This window comes from Hypanus sabinus, chromosome 6 (genome assembly GCF_030144855.1).
Source record: "Hypanus sabinus isolate sHypSab1 chromosome 6, sHypSab1.hap1, whole genome shotgun sequence".
Lineage (NCBI taxonomy): Eukaryota > Metazoa > Chordata > Chondrichthyes > Myliobatiformes > Dasyatidae > Hypanus > Hypanus sabinus.
The window spans coordinates 64940190-64959219 of record NC_082711.1 but is presented as its reverse complement, the minus strand read 5'-3'; the positions used below and the strand labels follow the sequence as shown (position 1 = coordinate 64959219).

The 19030-nt window shown below is 44.5% G+C and overlaps 1 protein-coding gene across 2 annotated transcripts in view; it reads left to right on the top strand.

Moving 5' to 3' along the window:
• ctnnal1 (catenin (cadherin-associated protein), alpha-like 1) overlaps positions 1-19030 on the top strand; it is a 285354-nt gene that overhangs the window by 192427 nt on the left and 73897 nt on the right. For both annotated transcript variants that reach the window (XM_059972319.1, XM_059972320.1), the window contains exon 5: positions 4149-4238. In XM_059972319.1, coding sequence (XP_059828302.1) covers positions 4149-4238 — 90 coding nt within the window. The remainder of the gene's footprint in view (positions 1-4148; positions 4239-19030) is intronic.

Genomic DNA, 19030 nt, shown 5'->3' with positions numbered 1-19030 from the left:
TCACAAATTTCCCATAGCACCTGACAACCCTGTGATTTCATTCTCTGAGGCCAACATGGGATCATCATTCAGGAAGGTGAACGCTTGGAAAGCATTTGGCCCAGACGGGGTATTTTGCTGAGAACTGAAGACCTGTGCTGATGAACTGGCTGTAGAGTTCACTGATACCTGTAGTTTCTCTCTTTGGCAATCTAGTTACACCAGTGCCCAAGAAGAACATGGCAATTTGCCTCAAAGGCTAAACAGTGTGTAGCTTTACATTGATTTTATTGTTTTCTTTGTATTTACTGTGAATTCCTGCAAGAAAATGAATCTCAGTGTAGTAAATGGTGACATATGGTGACTTTGATAATAAATTTACTTTGAATTTTGAATCTGCGTATAGAGTTTTTCAAGGAAGTTTCTAGGAAAGTTGATGAAGGCAAAGCAATGGATGTTGTCTACATGGACTTCAGCAAGGCCTTTGACAAGGTCCTGCATGGTAGGTTGATTAAAAAGGTTCAGTCACTTGGCAATCAAGATGAGGTCGTAAATGGGACTAGACATTGGCTTTGTGGGAGAGGCCAGAAAGTAAATGTATTTTGAAATGTTTTGGTCATCTACCTACAGGAAAGATGTCAATAAAATTGAAAGAGTGCAGGGAAAATTTACAAGGATGTTGCCAAGAATTAAGGACCTGGGTCACAGGGAAAGGTTGAATAGACTTCAGTTTCAAAGTACATTTATATCAAAGTATGTATATAGTATACAACCCTGAGATTCATCCTCCCATGGGCAGCCACGAAACAAGCACCACGGACCCAACTTAAAGAAAACATCAAACACCCAACATGTGAAAAAGAAGAACAAATCGAGCAAAAAATGAGCAAATCGCACATAGTACATCAATTCACAGAAGCCACAGTCACTGAGTCAGTTCCGTTCAGCTTTGTCGATGACTGCAGGCCTCAGCTACAGAGCCAGTTCCACACCAAAGTGCCTTGATCAAACCCCTCAAATAGCATAAAAAAGAGTAACCAGAAACCCATGGAACATGTGCCACAGGGTCCTTCAAAAATGTGCTTGCAATCACGGAGTGCATTCAGAGCTGAGGACATTGTACATCAAGTCACAGAGTCCTCCCCAAAAAGATCAGTCTGACCGAATTCCCCAAGAGGTAGCAAGTGCCAGATCACTCAGTCAGCCCAAAAAATACATAATCAAAATGGAAATTACAGCTTGCAGGAAATTACAGCTTTATCACAGTTCAGGTGAAGATGCATAGTTAAAAGAAGAGGAGGAAGCAGAAGTAGTTTTGTGAGCTGTCTGAAGGATGTCATTGTTGGTCACTGGCACCACCATGTTAGGTTGGAACAATTCGCTGGAGCATAGGAGATTTGATAGAGATATACAACATTATGAAGGGTAAACATAGGGTAAATGCAAGCAGGCTTTTTACACTGTTGGGTGAAACTAGGACTAGAGGTCTTGGGTTAAGGGTGATGGGTGCAATGTTTAAGGGAAACATGATAGGAAACTTCTTCACTCAGAGGGTGATGAGAGTGTGGGCCGAGCTCCAGCACAAGCTGGTGGATGCAGACTCCATTTCAACATTTAAGAGGAAATTGGATAGGTATTTGAATTGGAGGGGCATGAAGGGCTGTGGTCCGGGTGCAAGTTAATGGGACTGTGCTGGTTAATTGGTTGGCTTGGAGTAGAGGCCCCGAAGGACCTTTATCTGCACCTAGTTCTATGACTCTTCTGTGTTTTACTTCAAGCTAATGACTTCAAGTGAGAAGTTGTATTTTTTATATTTGAAGCTGCTTTATTTGCCAGCATTAACTGCACTGTTTCGACTGTTGATCTTGAAAAGAGCCACATAAGTTAAGAAATCTAATGCTGAACACACATTTGTTTCATGCCCATTTCATTGTTCTTCTACAATCAGCAGTGCATTCTTCAATCCTCTAATTATTTGCCTAAAATATGCTTATGTTCTAAATACATGATTTTATGCAAATTCTTTGAGATTTTACTTCCACTTGATTTCCAGCATCTTGAGTTTGGTATTGTCTATAGTTGTTTTAAAACAATAGTAAAAAGCAACTCTCACTGTCAGCTATTGAGTTGATCTGGTGAATATAGATTCATATGCTGTTAAAGATTTCTTATTACCTGCCAATTCTCAATGAGGACATAAATATGAAAATCACAATTGGTCTTTAATGTCTTTATATATGTTAGAAAGAGGATAATTAAGACTCAGTTCATGTCTTTATGTGTGCACATATATGTTAAGAAAATGATCTGGTTATGCAGTTTTCATATTTAAATATTACACAAAGGTCTTCTTCGTGCAAGACTGTGACCAGGATTTCAGATATTGAATAATTCTGCTCCATTGTTAAACTTGGAATTTCTTCATTGGATCTGAAATATGATTTATTGCACAAAATAAGTGCCTTTGCATGATTACAATAAGTACAATGGGCAGTATATTCCCTTTGAGATCAGGATAACGTAGACAACAGTGATCAAGGTATGGAGCTTGCTCTGTAAAGAGTTTGTGCATTGTTGCCCAATAATAAATGAAAGGTCACAATGCCCTACATATGCAGTACACATGTATTATTTCTACAATGCAATAATGGTAACGGTTGTGTCATGGTTATGCAGCAATTCAGAAGCCTTCATTAAAATTGCAGAGGGCCCAAGTTTGAATTCCATAACAGCATTTTTCCCAGCTCCTGGAACTATTCCTCTTGTCTTCACTTTTCATTCCACCATCTTCCCATTTAATTGCTATCTTCAACACCTCGGGTGGGATGCTACCACCAGGCGTATGTTCCCCAATGGGACTATACCTTCCAAGATGATCTATTACATTCTTCTGTCCTCCTCTGTTGTTGCACATTCTTGTGGAACTGCAGAAGATGCCTGCCCTTTTACCACCACCTTTTCTGTGATCTAGAGTCACAAACCCACTTTCCATGTGAAATAGTGATATACTTCTTCCAGTAAGTATCGTCAACTCAGTGAATACAATGTGGTCGCTTCTACTTTGGAGAAACCAAATGCATGTTGGGCAATTGCATTGCAAAACATTTCTGTCCAAAAATGGGATCTGGATCCTCTTGTTGCCAAATGTGAAATTACAGTTGGAATTTTGAAACTGCATTCATTGCTGCCTCATTCCCACTTTGATTCTTTTGATCTATTGTCTCTTACACTCTTCCATAGCAGCTCAATGTTACATCACCTCAGCTGTGACTGTACATGTAACAGACTTCCAGATATGATCAGCATTCTAGCAATTTTATGCAATTCAGATTGTTGTACCCCATTTCCACACAAGATGTTTTTGTTACTTTGCACTTTCAACCTTTTCATCTTTGCACCACTCTTTCCTTTCTTAAATTTCTTGAACTTCTGCCCTCCATTGTTCAGCCAGTGGAATAACAAGCTGGACACTCTGGGACTTGGGCTATGTGTTTTTCCTTTGTGACTATGTTTTTTTGAAATCGTAATCATATGTGCTACGTGCAGTGTACTGTATGTTTTTGGCTATGTGTGTTGCACCTTGGCCAGGAAGAATGTTATTTCGCTTGGCTAAATTCATGTTTGGTTGAATGATAAACTTGAACTTTTCACAGTTCTGATGAATGATTTTGAACTGAAACCTTAATCCTGTTTCTCTACCAATGCAGTCTCACTTACTTTATGAATGTATCTAGCTTTTCTGCTAATATGAATCTAATTTTTGTGATAATGCTTTAAAACAAATTAAAACTGAAACAAAAATTGTTTAGAAAACAGGTAACAATGAAGATTGTAATGGCCTTCAGGAAAGGAAATATTCTATCTTTAGCCACTCTGATCTTCAGTCCCATGACAATTTTTATAATCTTAGTTGTTCTGAAATGTCTTTGATAACCATTCCATTTTGTGTCAGGTTGAGAAATAAATCTTGACTCTTCCAGCATCATTTATTTCAAGGGGATAAATAGAAAGGTACTTTTTGTCATTTTTATAAATGCTGTGTTAACAATCACTGTCATGGGTATGCTTCAGTAATGTTCAAAGTATGGCAACATTGATAATGCAACAAATTGCATCTAACCCATTAAGTTGATGTAATGTGTAAATGTTGCATTTGATCTATTTTTCAGGATCTGAAGGATGAAAAGAAGAAAGCGAGGATGGCGGCTGCCAGGGCAGTACTAGAAAAGTGTACAATGATGCTTCTCACTGCCTCAAAGGTAACCACTCGGTGGGCAAAATCACCCTATTTGCAACTCAGTATCCTCAGCTTTATTTGTTTACTCTGATTGGTGCTGCTGCTGCCGACTGATTCAGAAGAAGTTGATGATCTTCAGTTGTAAAACAAGTAACTAATGAGATGTGAAATTATTTTGGCAGGAAACTTTGACTTTTAACTGTAATTATGACTCAGTTTATGTGTCATTTCACTTGGTAATGCATTGAAACGCTGCGCAGATTGCTGTCCAGTTGATAAATAGGCTGATCATTCAGTAAAACCCCAAAGAATCATACATTCTCTTACTGCAGTTTGAAATCATTTAAAATGACCCTGCTGAAGATCTATTTGACTATAGAATGGTATTAAAACTTGGGCTGCTGGAAATTCAATAAAAGGTTTGGTAACTTTTTGAAAGAAAATGAGAATCTCCTGATTTTGAGTTTGGAATTGCTGCCTGTAGCTCCTAATCTAACAGGAAAGCAATCTGGAAATATCCACCATGATGTTGCATACACACTACCTCTTCTAACTGTCTTATTTGATTACTGGAGTTTACCATCTCTTGTGGAATACAACCTTCAGGAATTTGTCATGAATACTGTTGATCCCAGTTGTCCTACTGTTAGGTAAGCCCTACAATATGGGGTTTCCCATCCCCAGATTAATATCCTTTCAGACTTTCTACAGTAATTGCTTAGTTGTATTGAGGGATTTGTTTAACTTTGCCCATGTGGGATCTTACCTCCTTCTGACTCAAGCTCAGCAGGATCTTGGCTGCAGGCGTTCACTAGTTTCAGAAAGAGCACTGCTCTCCGTAGTTATTAGCATTAAACGTGAATAGATTATTTAGCATAATATCGTGTGTAAATTTGTCCTTGGGGCTGAAAGGTGCAGCTGGTTCAGCTTCATCTCGCTCATCACCCTTGTCTCATGACATGCTGCATCATAATCAAGCTCCAAGCAATTTTTGTTCTCGCTGAAGAGGCTTCTTGTACTTTAATGGCCCTCTTGTTTTCCTTTAACTGTTGCACTTGTCTTTACGGTTACCATAAGGATGTGTCGTTGAGTGATAGAGCAGCTAACATGCTCTGACTTCAGTTTGTGTCTCAGCTGTACAGACAAGGAAATCATCATGGGTTGTCAAGTCTGTCTGTTCAGCTGCCACACCGATCTTCGTACAAACTTAGTTGTCATCAACATACTCTTCTGGAAAAACATTTGGATCAGTTGTTTGTAGCACAGAGCCCTTTAGATTCTTTATTACATGGCCTCTTTTTGCTTTTGTCTTTATCTCCATTGATTTTAGTTTAGCATTCAATACTGTGACCCCCTCCAAGCTGATCGCCAAACTTCAATCAGCTTGGTATCAGCTCATCCCTCTGCAACTGGACCTTGGACTTCCTGACTAACAGACCCCAATCTGTTAAGTTAGACAACACTTTGAATACCGGCGTGCCTCAAGGCTGTGTGCTGAGCCCTCTTCTGTACTCCCTTTTCACCTATGACTGTGTTCCTATACACGGTTCTAACTCCATAATCAAGTTCGCAGATGACACCACGGTGGTTGGCCTGATCAGATGGGATGACGAGATGGTCTACAGGGACGAGGTCCAGCACCTGGCCGCGTGGTGTGCCGACAACAACCTGGCCCTTAACACCCAGAAGACTAAGGAGATCATTGTGGACTTCAGGCATGCTAGGAGCCACACCCTAACCATGGACTTTTTACTTTTTACTCTCCTCCTATCTGGTAGGCGCTACAGGAGCCTCCGCTCACGCACCAGCAGGCACAGGAAGAGCTTCTTCCCTGAGGCTGTGACCCTGCTGAACCTCACATCACAGCGCTAAGCAGTATTGCACCAATGTTGTACTGTCTCAGAACTTTTATATTTGTGTACTGTAGCACATTTTATTCGCAGTTATTTTGTAAATAAATCTATTCTTTTGCATTTCTGGTTAGACGCTAACTGCATTTCATTGGCTTTGTATCTGTACACAGCTTAATGACAATAAAGTTGAATCTAATCTAGTCTAATCTAATTTTAATCTCTCTTTCACTTACTGCTGCATTTATCCCATGCAAGAGGCAGAGGAATCTCTTTCCCGAAATTTCTTAGAAGTTGCATTTTGTAAATCTCAGCTCTCTGGCCTCTGGCCTTTGATTTGCCATGATAACTCAGTTGCTCCTACACCTTTTATTTTTAATATCTTTATATCAAAAGAATTTACTTTGTTTTCAATTTTTTCATTGTCACATCACCCTGAGATTCACTGTCTTATTCCAAAACATTTCCGTACATCAGACAAATAGATATAGATTTAGCCCTCAATCACCTGCTCTACCTGAACCTTCTGTCTCATTTATCAAAACTCTGCAACTTATTGAGATCAAAGAATAATTAACAAATTCTTTCCTCTATTTCCTTAATCCCTTCCCTTACATACTTAGCCCCTTACATTCTTGCTCCCAACAGATATAAAGTACAAAGTACATTTATTATCAAAGTATGTCTCCTTTATACAACCTTGAAATTTGTCTCCTTACAGGCCATGACAAAACAAAGAAGCCCACTAGAACCCATTAAAAGAAGACTGTCGAACACCTGATGTGCAGAAAGAAAAATAAAAATTGTGCAAACAATAAAAATATGCAAATTGCATCAGAACTGAAGTTCACAAAAATGAGGCATCACTACAGCCGATTCAGAAGCCCACAAACACATAAAAAAATCTTCCAGTGAACATCACATTTTGACACAAAGAGCATTTGTTGAACCTCTCTTTTGAAATCCTTCTTGGCTACAGTACTCAAGGTCTCCCTGTGTCCTGACACAAACGTACAAATGTCTGCAACTATTTTTCTTTCATTCGCACATAATTGCAATGAGCTAATTTTGTTTGCAAATCATCCTTCCTGCTACCATAAATATATTTTCATCAAGCGCCTTGTATCCATTATCCATATGAGATTGTGTAAAGTTCCTTGGTTTTTGGATTTGTACCTTTTTGAAAGTATTATTCCTGTACCATAACCACTGTCTCCTATATCCTTGCATGCAGTAGCTCCACTCCTAACATTCTGTTATGTTTCCAACATCCTTGAACATCTCATTCTCTCTTCAATCCAGGTACCCAGAAGCAGGACACTGTTAACTCATAAGTTCATACACAGATCCACATTGGAGCTAAGATTTAATTTCCTTGTTTGTGTAGCTGGGACACCAACTCAAGATGGAGCATGTTAGCTCCACACTCACTCATTTTCGCTTCTGAATATATCCAGTAATTTTAATACTTTTTTTTCCCTAACAATGAAATAGCTCTAATCAAATGGCAATATAAATATGATTGATATAGTATTGGTATTTTCTACTGTGTCCTGCCCAGCCTTTCTGTAGCCACTAATATTTTGTCCACTGAAACCTCCTCCTTTGTGGCTAGAACGTCTTAGCTTTAGGGATCTTGTGGAACCTTTCAATCAAACCTATGTTGCTTCTGCTATACAAATGATTACAGTTTCTCTTGGAGTGCTGATTCCATAGAAATTTCTCCATCATTATACCCATTTTAAAATTTTAATCAGACTTTGCCATAATCTGCCTCTAGACTTAAACTAGTCTTAATGCCCCTTTGCAAATCCAACCTGACTTCAGCAAGTGTATCTCACGGCAGAAACAGTGTTCCCTTCTACAGTCTCCTTTCCCTCCCTTTTCACTGCCGCAATTTCAATATTCTTATAATTTTGGTGTTGTGAAGCCTACGTTGAATATAGATTATGATGCCAAATTAAATTGTTACTATTTTTCCTGCATATAGTTCCCCCCCCACCTCACCTTCTCATTCCGGCTTCTGTCCGCTTCCTTTCCAGTCCTGATGAAGGGTCTTGGCCCAAAACATCGACTGTTATTCCCCTCTGTAGATGCTACCTGACTTGCTGAGGTCGTCCAGCATTTTGTGTGTGTTACTCAAGATTTTCAGCAAAATCTCATGTATTAATAGTCTGTAATACTCATGTTCTTGTCTGTACACATGCATCCAGAAATAAGCTAGGGAAGATCCTATCAGGCCTTGGGGTCTTCTACAACTTAATGTACTTTACGAGAGCCAATGCCTCCTAATTCTTGATGTCAGCATGCCCTGGAATCATCCATATCCTTCTCCCTGGTGAATACCAATGAGAGCTACAGTTCGGTGCTTCACTCACTTCTGGTTCCATGCATTAATTCCCTCCTTTGTACTACCCTTTCCATAGTTACCCTCCTCAAAGCTCAATGTAGATGTATTCTCAGAGCACATATATATGTCACCATATACAACCCTGCGGTTCAATTTCTTGTGGGCAAACTCAATAAATCCAATAACCATAATAGAATCAATGAAAGGCCCCACCAACAGGATGGACAACCAGTGTGCAAAAGACAACAAACAGTACAAATACAAAAAAGAAAGAAAAAAGAGAATAATAATGAATTAATTCATTCATTAATATCAAGAACATGAGATGAAGAGTCCTTGAAAGTGAGTCCATAGATTGTGGGAACAGTTCAGTGATGGGGCAAGTGAAGTTGAATAAAGTTATCTTCTCTTGCTCAAGAGCCCGATGGTTGAGGAATAATAACTGTTCCTGAACCTTGGTGGTGTGAGTCAAGAGGCTCCTGTACCTTCTTCCTGATAGCAGTGGGAAAAGACCATGTCCTGGATGATGGGTGTCCTTGATGATGGAGGCTGCTTTCCTGCGACAACACTGCATGTAGATGTACTCAATGGTGGGGAGGGACTTCACCCATGATAGACTGGATCATATCCACTACTTTATATCGGATTTTCTGTTCAAGGACATTGGTCTTTCCATACCAGGCATTGATGCAACCAGGTAGTATACTCTCCACTACACATCTATAGAAGTTTGCCAAGGTTTCAAATGTCATGCTGAATCTTCACAATCCTCTAAGGAAGGAGAAGTGTTATAGTGCTTTCTTCGTAATTGCATCTGTTCTGAGCCTAGGACAGGTCTTTTGAAATAATAACGCTGAGGAAATTAAAGTTGCTGACCCCCTCCAGCATTGATCTCCGATGCGGACTGGTTCATGTCTTCCAGTTTCCTCCACCTGAACTCAGTAATCCTGTTCCCCCGACCTTGAACACTGATTGATCTTGCTTCTGGCATCTGAATAGTTTATAGCAGCATTTATTATCAACACCACATATGGCTCACCTTCTCAATCAGATTGCCAGCAATGGTTTAATCGTGCTAATCTCACCCTTGTATATTTTAACCCAACTTGTGCCAACCAGTGGATTCTATTAGATCAACTACCAACTGTATCATTCGATGGAATTCCGTTTTGTCACCCTTTAATTTAATTAGACTGGTTTCATTGTTGTTATGACCTTGATTGAACAGCTTCCCCAAACAAAGGCTCTCCACCTAGCAGAGACCATCTTTTTCACTTGGTTCTTTTCTCCGTATCTCAAGGCAAGATGTTCTCACTTCTTTACTTTATCACCAGCTACAATGAGTGACTCTATATGCTTTCTCAACTCCAACTCCCATTGCATCTCCATTTCTTCATCTCCGACTCTACGTAAATTCCCTTCTCCAATTTCACAACAGCTGAAGACCTTGTGATCCCCACATTGTTTTATTCTTCCCATCATTTCAACGCGATAGGTCTGTCTATTTTGACATCCTTGATTCAGTCTTCCCCCCGGCTTCCATTTCCATCTTCTGTGTTGCTCCTGCTGGCAGGAGTAAGGGTGGAAGCTTCCCACATTCACCTAAATCTGCACTTCTAATGTCCTATTTTTCCGATTATCCAATTTTGTTCTTCATTCAGCATAACTTACCTGTTATTGCATTTCTTTTCAACCATACTTTTTTTGAAGTATCTCTCTAGTCTTAAAATTGTCTCACATTTTCATCCCAAGGGAGTGTTTCTGATAGGGTTCTCATCTCCAGTCCCTTAAATCCTCTTCGTACAGACTTAGTTCTGGCAGAGATCTAGTTTTGCCACTCACTGTGAGGCCAGGTTGGACCACAACCTCACTCCCATGTTCTCATCCTGATTCCAAGATCATCTTGAATTGCAATCTGTTCACCGTTACTTCCTGGAAAGCTCCAGGAGTCGATCTGATTTACTCTTATTGAAGATGATGTGTATGTTAAATTGTTCTGCATAAATTTATGGTTCCTCTAGTATGCTTTTGAAATGTAAATTCTGTGATGTAGATCTAAATTATTTGAAATGTAAATCGTAATATTGTGGCGGCTCATTTCCTAGCGTATGCGAACCGACTCACAATTAGATAGCCTACGGGGGTTTGCGAGCACAGAGCTTTGGAGCCTCTTCGCCATGGGGGGCCGGTTGACAGAGGCTTAAAAGTGAGGCTGAAGTTTTCGAATAAAGTTTTTCCTTCGACTGCAGTTACCGACTCCGTGTCGTAATTTTAGCGCTGTTTGTAGCACACCGCTACAATTGGTGACCCCGACGGTCCAAACGATTTTTGGACCAGAAATGACCGACGCCGCCTCTGTTCATGCGGTTTCGTTGACACTGCCGGGTTTCTGGACACAGCGCCCGGACCTATGGTTCCAGCAAGCCGAAGCCCAATTCCACGTTCGCCGGATCACCTCAGAAGACACCCGCTACTACTACGTGGTGGGCTCCCTCGACCAGGACACAGCTGCCCAGGTCGCGGAGTTCGTACAGTCGCCCCCGGCAGACGGCAAGTACACGGAATTCAAAGCCCTGCTCCTCAGGATTTTCGGACTCTCACGGCGCGAGCGGGCTGCCCGTTTACTGCACCTGGATGGCTTGGGCGACAGACCTCCATCGGCTTTAATGAACGAGATGTTGTCTCTGGCCGAGGGACACACAGGCCTCATGTTTGAGCAGGCATTCCTGGAGCAGCTGCCCGAGGACATACGCCTGCTGCTGTCCGACGCAGATTTCAGTGACCCCCGGAAGGTGGCAGCCCGGGCGGACTTGCTGTGGAACGCCAAAAAGGTGAGCGGGGCGTCCATCGCACAGATCACCCAGCCACGCTCCCGGCAGCAAACCAGTCCAGGCCCGGCCGCAGAGCCCACTAACCCCCGGCCCAATGACCACTGGTGCTTCTACCACCAGCGGTGGGGCGCAGAAGCCCGCCGTTGCCGCCCGCCCTGCAAGTTCCCGGGAAACGCCAGGGCCAGCCGCCGCTGATGGCTACGGCGGCTGGCCATCGGGATAGCCTCCTGTATGTGTGGGATAGCAGGTCGGGACGCCGCTTTTTGGTCGATACTGGGGCTGAGGTCAGCGTTTTACCTCCGACAAGTTACGACACTCGCAGCAGGGCACCGGGTCCCCCCCTGAGGGCCGTGAGTGGCAGCACAGTAAGGACCTATGGCACCCGTCAGGTGCAGCTACAGTTCGGCCCCAGCCAGTTCACGTGGGACTTCACACTGGCCGCCGTAGCCCAACCGCTTCTGGGTGCGGATTTTTTGCGAGCTCACAGCCTGCTGGTTGACCTGCCCAGGAAGAGACTGGTACACGCCGAGACCTTTCAGACGTTCTCCCTGGGCGCGGCCCAGTTGCCAGCCCCTCACCTCGGCTCCATCACGCTGTCCGACAACGACTTCACCAGGGTCCTGGCGGAGTTCCCATCGGTTCTGGCACCGCAGTTCACAGCAGCCATGCCCAGGCACGGCGTACAGCACCACATCCCGACACAGGGACCACCCCTCCATGCCCGTGCTCGGCGGCTTCCCCCGGACAAGCTCCGACTGACGAAGGAGGAGTTCCAGAGAATGGAGGAATTGGGGATCATCCGGCGGTCCGACAGCCCCTGGGCTTCCCCCCTGCACATGGTGCCCAAAGTGACGGGGGGCTGGAGACCGTGCGGCGACTACCGCAGGCTGAACGAGGCTACCACACCGGACCGCTACCCTGTGCCGCACATTCAGGACTTTGCGGCAAACCTGCACGGCGCCCGGATCTTCTCCAAGGTCGACCTTGTCCGAGGGTACCATCAAATCCCGATGCATCCTGACGACGTCCCCAAGACGGCTCTCATCACCCCGTTTGGCCTCTTCGAGTTCCTCCGCATGCCGTTCGGCCTGAAGAATGCCGCACAGACGTTCCAGCGGTTAATGGACGCGGTGGGACGGGACCTGGACTTCGCGTTCATCTATTTGGATGACATCCTCATAGCCAGCGGCAGTCGTCAGGAGCATCTGTCCCACCTCCGTCAACTCTGCGCCCGACTGAGTGAGTACGGTCTTACAATCAACCCTGCCAAATGCCAGTTCGGACTTGATACCATTGACTTCCTGGGCCACAGGATTACTAAAGACGGGGCAACCCCTCTGCCCGCTAAGGTAGATGCGGTCCGCCACTTCCCCCGACCCACCACGGTCAAAGGCCTTCAGGAATTCGTAGGTATGGTCAATTTCTACCGCCGCTTCCTCCCTTCAGCTGCCCGGATCATGCGCCCCCTGTTCGCCCTGATGTCGGGTCCGAGCAAGGACATTACCTGGGACGAGGAGTCCGCCGCCGCTTTCGTTCAAACGAAGGAAGCTTTGGCTGACGCCGCAATGCTAGTACATCCCAGAATGGACACCCCTACCGCCCTCACAGTGGACGCATCAAACACGGCAGTCGGTGGGGTGCTGGAGCAGCTCATCGCAGGTCGCTGGCAACCCCTGGCGTTTTTCAGCAAACACCTGCGGCCACCCGAGCTCAAGTACAGTGCTTTTGACCGGGAACTGTTGGCGCTCTACCTGGCAATCCGGCATTTCAGGTACTTCCTAGAAGGTCGGCCCTTCACCGCGTTCACGGACCACAAACCGCTTACCTTTGCGTTTACGAAAGCATCCGACCCCTGGTCATCCCGCCAGCAACGCCACCTGTCCTACATCTCTGAATACACAACGGATGTCCGGCACGTCTCGGGTAAGGACAATGTCGTGGCGGATGCGCTCTCTCGCCCTACCGTTCATGCCCTTTCCCAAGGGGTAGACTTTGAGGCACTGGCAGAGGCACAGCAGGTAGATGAGGAGATTCCGAGTTACAGGACTGCAGTCTCTGGTTTGCAGCTCCAGGACTTCCCCGTGGGCCCAGGTGAGAGGACCCTACTCTGTGACGTCGCCACCAACCAGCCCCGTCCGGTCGTCCCCGCAGCCTGGCGGCGACGTGTTTTCGACTCCATTCATAACTTGGCGCATCCCTCCATCCGGACAACTGTCCGGATGGTTTCCAGCAGGTTCGTTTGGCACGGACTCCGCAAACAGGTCAGTGAATGGGCCAGGACGTGCATGCACTGCCAGACGGCCAAGGTTCAGCGGCACACCAAAGCCCCACCGCAGCAGTTCCATCCCGCCCACCGGCGTTTCGACCACATTCATGTGGATATCGTGGGCCCCCTGCCAGTGTCGCGCGGAGCGCGTTACCTCCTGACTATCGTGGACCGGTTCACAAGATGGCCAGAGGCGGTCCCGCTCACCGACACCACCTCCGAATCTTGCGCCCGAGCCCTGATCGCCACCTGGATATCCCGCTTTGGTGTACCAGCCCACATTACCTCCGACAGAGGCGCCCAGTTCACCTCCAGCCTGTGGTCAGCTATGGCCAGCCTTTTGGGGACTCAGCTGCACCACACCACTGCCTACCACCCACAGTCGAACGGGCTAGTGGAGCGTTTCCACCGTCACCTGAAGTCGGCCCTCATGGCCCGCCTGCGAGGAGCCAACTGGGCGGACGAGCTTCCCTGGGTCCTTCTCGGCATCCGCACAGCGCCCAAGGACGACCTGCACGCCTCGTCGGCCGAGTTGGTATACGGCGCGCCCCTGGCCGTCCCCGGGGAGTTCCTACCAGCCCCGAGGGGGCAAGAGGAAGAACCCGCTGCAGTACTGGGCAGACTTCACGAGAAGCTCGGTAACCTGGCCCCCATACCCACTTCACAGCATGGGCGGCACCCGACCTGCGTACCCAAAGACCTACGGAACTGTAAGTTTGTGTTTGTATGAAGGGGCGGGCATCGGCCACCGCTGCAGCGGCCATACGAGGGGCCGTTTACGGTGCTCCGGAACAACGGGTCCACGTTCGTGCTGGACGTTGGGGGGAAGGAGGAGGTTTTCACGGTGGACCGCCTCAAGCCGGCCCATGTGGACCTGGCGCAACCGGCCGAGTTTCCGGCGCCTCGGCGCAGAGGCCGACCTCCCAAGCAGGTTCTGGCCCAGGCTGTGGACATTGGGGGGTGTATCGCCGGTTCTGGGGGGGGGTTATGTGGCGGCTCATTTCCTAGCGTATGCGAACCGACTCACAATTAGATAGCCTACGGGGGTTTGCGAGCACAGAGCTTTGGAGCCTCTTCGCCATGGGGGGCCGGTTGACAGAGGCTTAAAAGTGAGGCTGAAGTTTTCGAATAAAGTTTTTCCTTCGACTGCAGTTACCGACTCCGTGTCGTAATTTTAGCGCTGTTTGTAGCACACCGCTACAATATAGTAGTAGAATTATGCTCATCATTTGTGTTGACCCAGTTTGAGCAAGAAATTTAAAAGCTTTGCTATTAAAAATTAGAAAATAAAGTTGTCAAGTTTTGCTGGAAGCTAAAAGCTACATGAAAATGAGTGCATTTTGACAGTTATCTGAGAAGATGGAAATTAATTAAATGCAACTTAGGTATAAATGATAGTGGTTAAGAACAAGACCTCAATGGCCAAAGAAATTTGTCATTTGGAAAGAATATACCTTTCGTGAATGTAAAATCACAAATGAGAAAATCTGCAGATGCTGGAAATCTACGCAACACACATTTCTCAGCAGGCCAGGCAGCATCTGTGGAAAAGAGTACAGTCGATATTTTGGGCCGAGCCCCTTCATCAGGACTAGTGAGAAAAAGATGAGGAGTCAGAGTTAGAAGGTGGGAGTAGGGGGGAGCGAAGTACAATGTGATAGGTGAAACTATGAGGGAGGAAAGGGTGAAGTAAAGAGCTAGAAAGTTGATTGGTGAATGGTTGGAGAAGGGGGAATCTGATAGGTGAGGGCAGAAGGTTATGGAAGAAAGAAAAGGGGGAGGAGCACCGGAGAGAAGTGATGGGCAGGCAAGGAGATAAGGTGAGAGAGGGAAAAGGGGATGGGGAATGGTAAAGGGGGGGGGGGCATTACCGCGTGTTTGAGAAATCAATGTTCATGCCATAAGGTTGGAGGCTACCCAGATGGAATATAAGGTGTTGTTCCTCCAGCCTGAATGTGGCCTCATCGCGGCAGTAGAGGAGGCCATGGACTGACTGTCGGAATGGGAAGTGGAATTAAAATGGGTGGCCGCTGGGAGATCCCGCTTGTTCTGGCAGACGGAGCGTAGGTGCTCAGCGAAGCGGTCTCCCAATCTACATCAGACCTCATCAATATACAGGAGGCCACACAGGGAGCACCAAACACAGTATGTAACCCCAACAGACTCACAGGTGAAGTGTCACCTCACCTGGAAGGACTGTTTGGGGCCCTGAGTAGTAGTGAGAGAGGAGGTATAGGGACAGGTGTAGCACTTGTTCCGCTTGCAAGGATAAGTGCCAGGATAGAGTTCAGTGTGGAGGGATTAATGGACAAGGGGGTCACATAGGTAGCAATCCCTGCAGAAAGCAGGAAGTGTGGGGGGGAGGGGAACAGAAAGATGTGCTTGGTGGTGGGATCCCGTTGGAGATGGCGGAAGTTTCGGAGAATTATGTGCTGGATGCAGAGACTGATGGGGTAGTAGGTGAGAACCAGAGGAACCCTATCTTTGGTGGGGTGCGGGCAGAGTTTCCTGAATGTATGCTGATTCAATGAAAGTAAATGAAAGATTCCATAAAAAGTTTTCAAATCAGTATGGAAATGAGAATCAAGAAAAGTAAGTGATATTAACTGCTTAGTGTACTTTTAAGATCTGTGTTTCAGGAAGCAGTCCACTTTCTTTCAAGGGAAAAGGCATCACAAGCAATAGGTGATATGGTAATCAGCATTAGCTTCTCCACAGTAACTAAATAATTGATTTGCTAGTTTGTCTGGTTTGTTCAGAAAGTCTTCTGCCAACATTATGTTGGAAAATGTTTTTGATCTCTGCTGAGGAACTTTTTTATGTTGATTAAAAGACATGAAAAAGTCTATTCCTCTAAGATCAGTCAGCAGGTGGGTAGCCAGTCAAAGTTTCTGACAGATGAGGACTCATGACTAATTGTTCAGCCTGGCATCATAGACAGAATGGAGAGGACTATTTCTGCCTCTGTGAGGTAAAAAAGAACAGCATCAGGTCCATGAATGCTTTCCTAACCTAGTGCATATTATTCCCAAACTAGTTACATAATTAACTCTAGGATGGTGAAGAAAAGGGGGAAAGAAAAAAAATCTGGGTCTGGAAAATGTCTCTCTATTTCTCTGAGAAGTTCAAGAAACAAATGTGAATGAACAAAGGGACCTTGAGGTTCAAATCCGTACATCCCTTAAGGTCACTGCACAGGTTGATAGGGTAGTTAAGAAGGCCTATGGGATGCTAGGCTTCATTAACAGGGTGATTGAGTTCAAGAGAAGAGAGGTCATGTTGCAATTCCACAAATCTCTTGTGAGACCGCACTTAGAGTATTGTGTTCAGTTCTGGTCACTGCATTATAGGAAGGATGTGGAAGCTATGGAGAGGGTGCAGAGGAGATTTACCAGGATGTTGCCTGGTTTGGAGAACAAGTCATATGAAGCAAGGTTAGCAGAGCTGGGACTTTTCTCTTTGGAGCGTAGAAGAATGAGAGGGGACTTGATAGAGGTCTACAAGATTATGAGAGGCATAGATGGGGTGGATAGTCAGTACCTGTTTCCCAGGGCACCAATAGCAAGCACCAGAAGGCATATGTACAAAATTAAGGGAGGGAAGTTTAGGGGAGACATCAGGGGTAAGTTGTTTTACACAAAGGGTTGTGAGTGCCTGGAATGACTTGCCAGGGATGGTGGTGGAGGCTAAAACATTAGGAGTATTTAAGAGCCTCTTGGACAGGCACATGGATGAAAGAAAAATTGAGGGTTATGGGGTAGTGTGGGTTTAGTACGTTTTTTAAAGGATTATATGGGTCGACACAACATGGAGGGCTGAAGGGCCTGTACTGTGCTGTAGTGTTCTGTGGTTCTATGGTTCTAAACCTGAAGAATAATGGTGAAGTCTGTAAACTGACAAATCGTTCCAAGTGTAGTTGCTGATATCTGAAGTTGATGGGATGTTACCAGATGGGTATTTTACAATTTGTTACCAGGACCTCTGCTGTTCATGATAAGTATAGCTGGTCGTTGGGGTCCAGTAGAATTCGTCAATGCTACAAGGTTGTGATAAAAGGAAACTGAGGCTGTGACTTTTGTTTTGATGTCATTTTGATTCTAGAGTGTTACCAGAGGAAATGAGTTGAAGGGTTAGCAGGTCGGGAAAGCCTTGTCAGGCTAAATCTTTATATTTCCTAAAATATTTTTAAAATTGGCATATATTAAAAAATGATATTTCAGATAATTAGATTATGTGGAGATTATATTTATTGGCCTGGTATGGAAACACCAATGTCTTTGAATTGAGAATCCTACAAAAGGTAGTGGGTTCGGCCCAGTACATCATGGGTAAAGCCTTCTCAACCATTGAGCCTACCTACATGAAATGCTGTTGTTGGAAATCAGCATCCATCATCAGGGATCCCCACCACCAGGTTCAAGAACAGTTACTACCCCTCAACAAAGGTAACAACACTAACTTGGTCCATCATTGAAATGTTCCTATGACCAATGATCTCACTTTAAAGACTCTTTATCTCATTATCTCATGTTTTCACTATTTATTGCTAATTATTTATATATTGTCTTCTACATTCTGGTTGTTCTTTCACTGAACCTGTTATAATTACTGTTCTATAGATTTGCTGGATATGCCCATAAAAAAAAAGAATCTCAGGGTTGTATATGGTGATGTATATATACTTTGATAATAAAATTCACTTAAAACCTTGAACTTTGAAAACAATATGTTAATATCAGGAAACCACAAAATCTTAATACTGAGGAGTGTAAAGTAATATTAGACTAATATAGTAATATAGCTTTGAGATGGGTAGTAAATCACAGCCTTGCTAGTATTGTCCAAAAAATGTGAGTGAATAAACAAAAAAAGAGTATGTATAATCCAGGGTAATCTGATAAATAAAATTAGAGTGATAGATTACAAAACACTGAAATGCTTTATTTTAGTTGCTAGAAACAAATAAATGGTCTGATACACATGTTTGTCTTCAGTGTAAACCTCTAGAAAAATATGAAGTAATGGAAGGGACTTGTTGAAATAAATATACTAAAGTCATTAGGAAGAAACAACAAAATGAAAAGCGTTGGCTGATTTGCTTTACACTTGAATTTTCATTGAGGGACAACACTTGCCTGATGTGCAAAAACCTGGTTATGAATACACTTCCTCTCACTGAGGCAAACACTCACTTATCTAAAGCATTTACATTTTAATTCATTAGTAAGTAAAATCATTTTAGGAAATTAATTGTTAGTTAGAGATGCTTAAGTGAAGGAAGTGGGTTGGATATATTTATGATAGATTTTTGCAGCCAGGGGAATTAAGGGTTATGGGGAAAAGACAGGTAGGTGGAGCTGAGTCCACGGCCAGATCAGCCATGATCTTATTGACTGGTGGAGCAGGCTTGAAGGGCCGGATGGCCTACTCCTGCTCCTATTATGCTGTTATGAATTATCTTCATTCTCATTATTTTACTGTCATATGCACCACAAAAGATTGTGCAGTTATTGACTC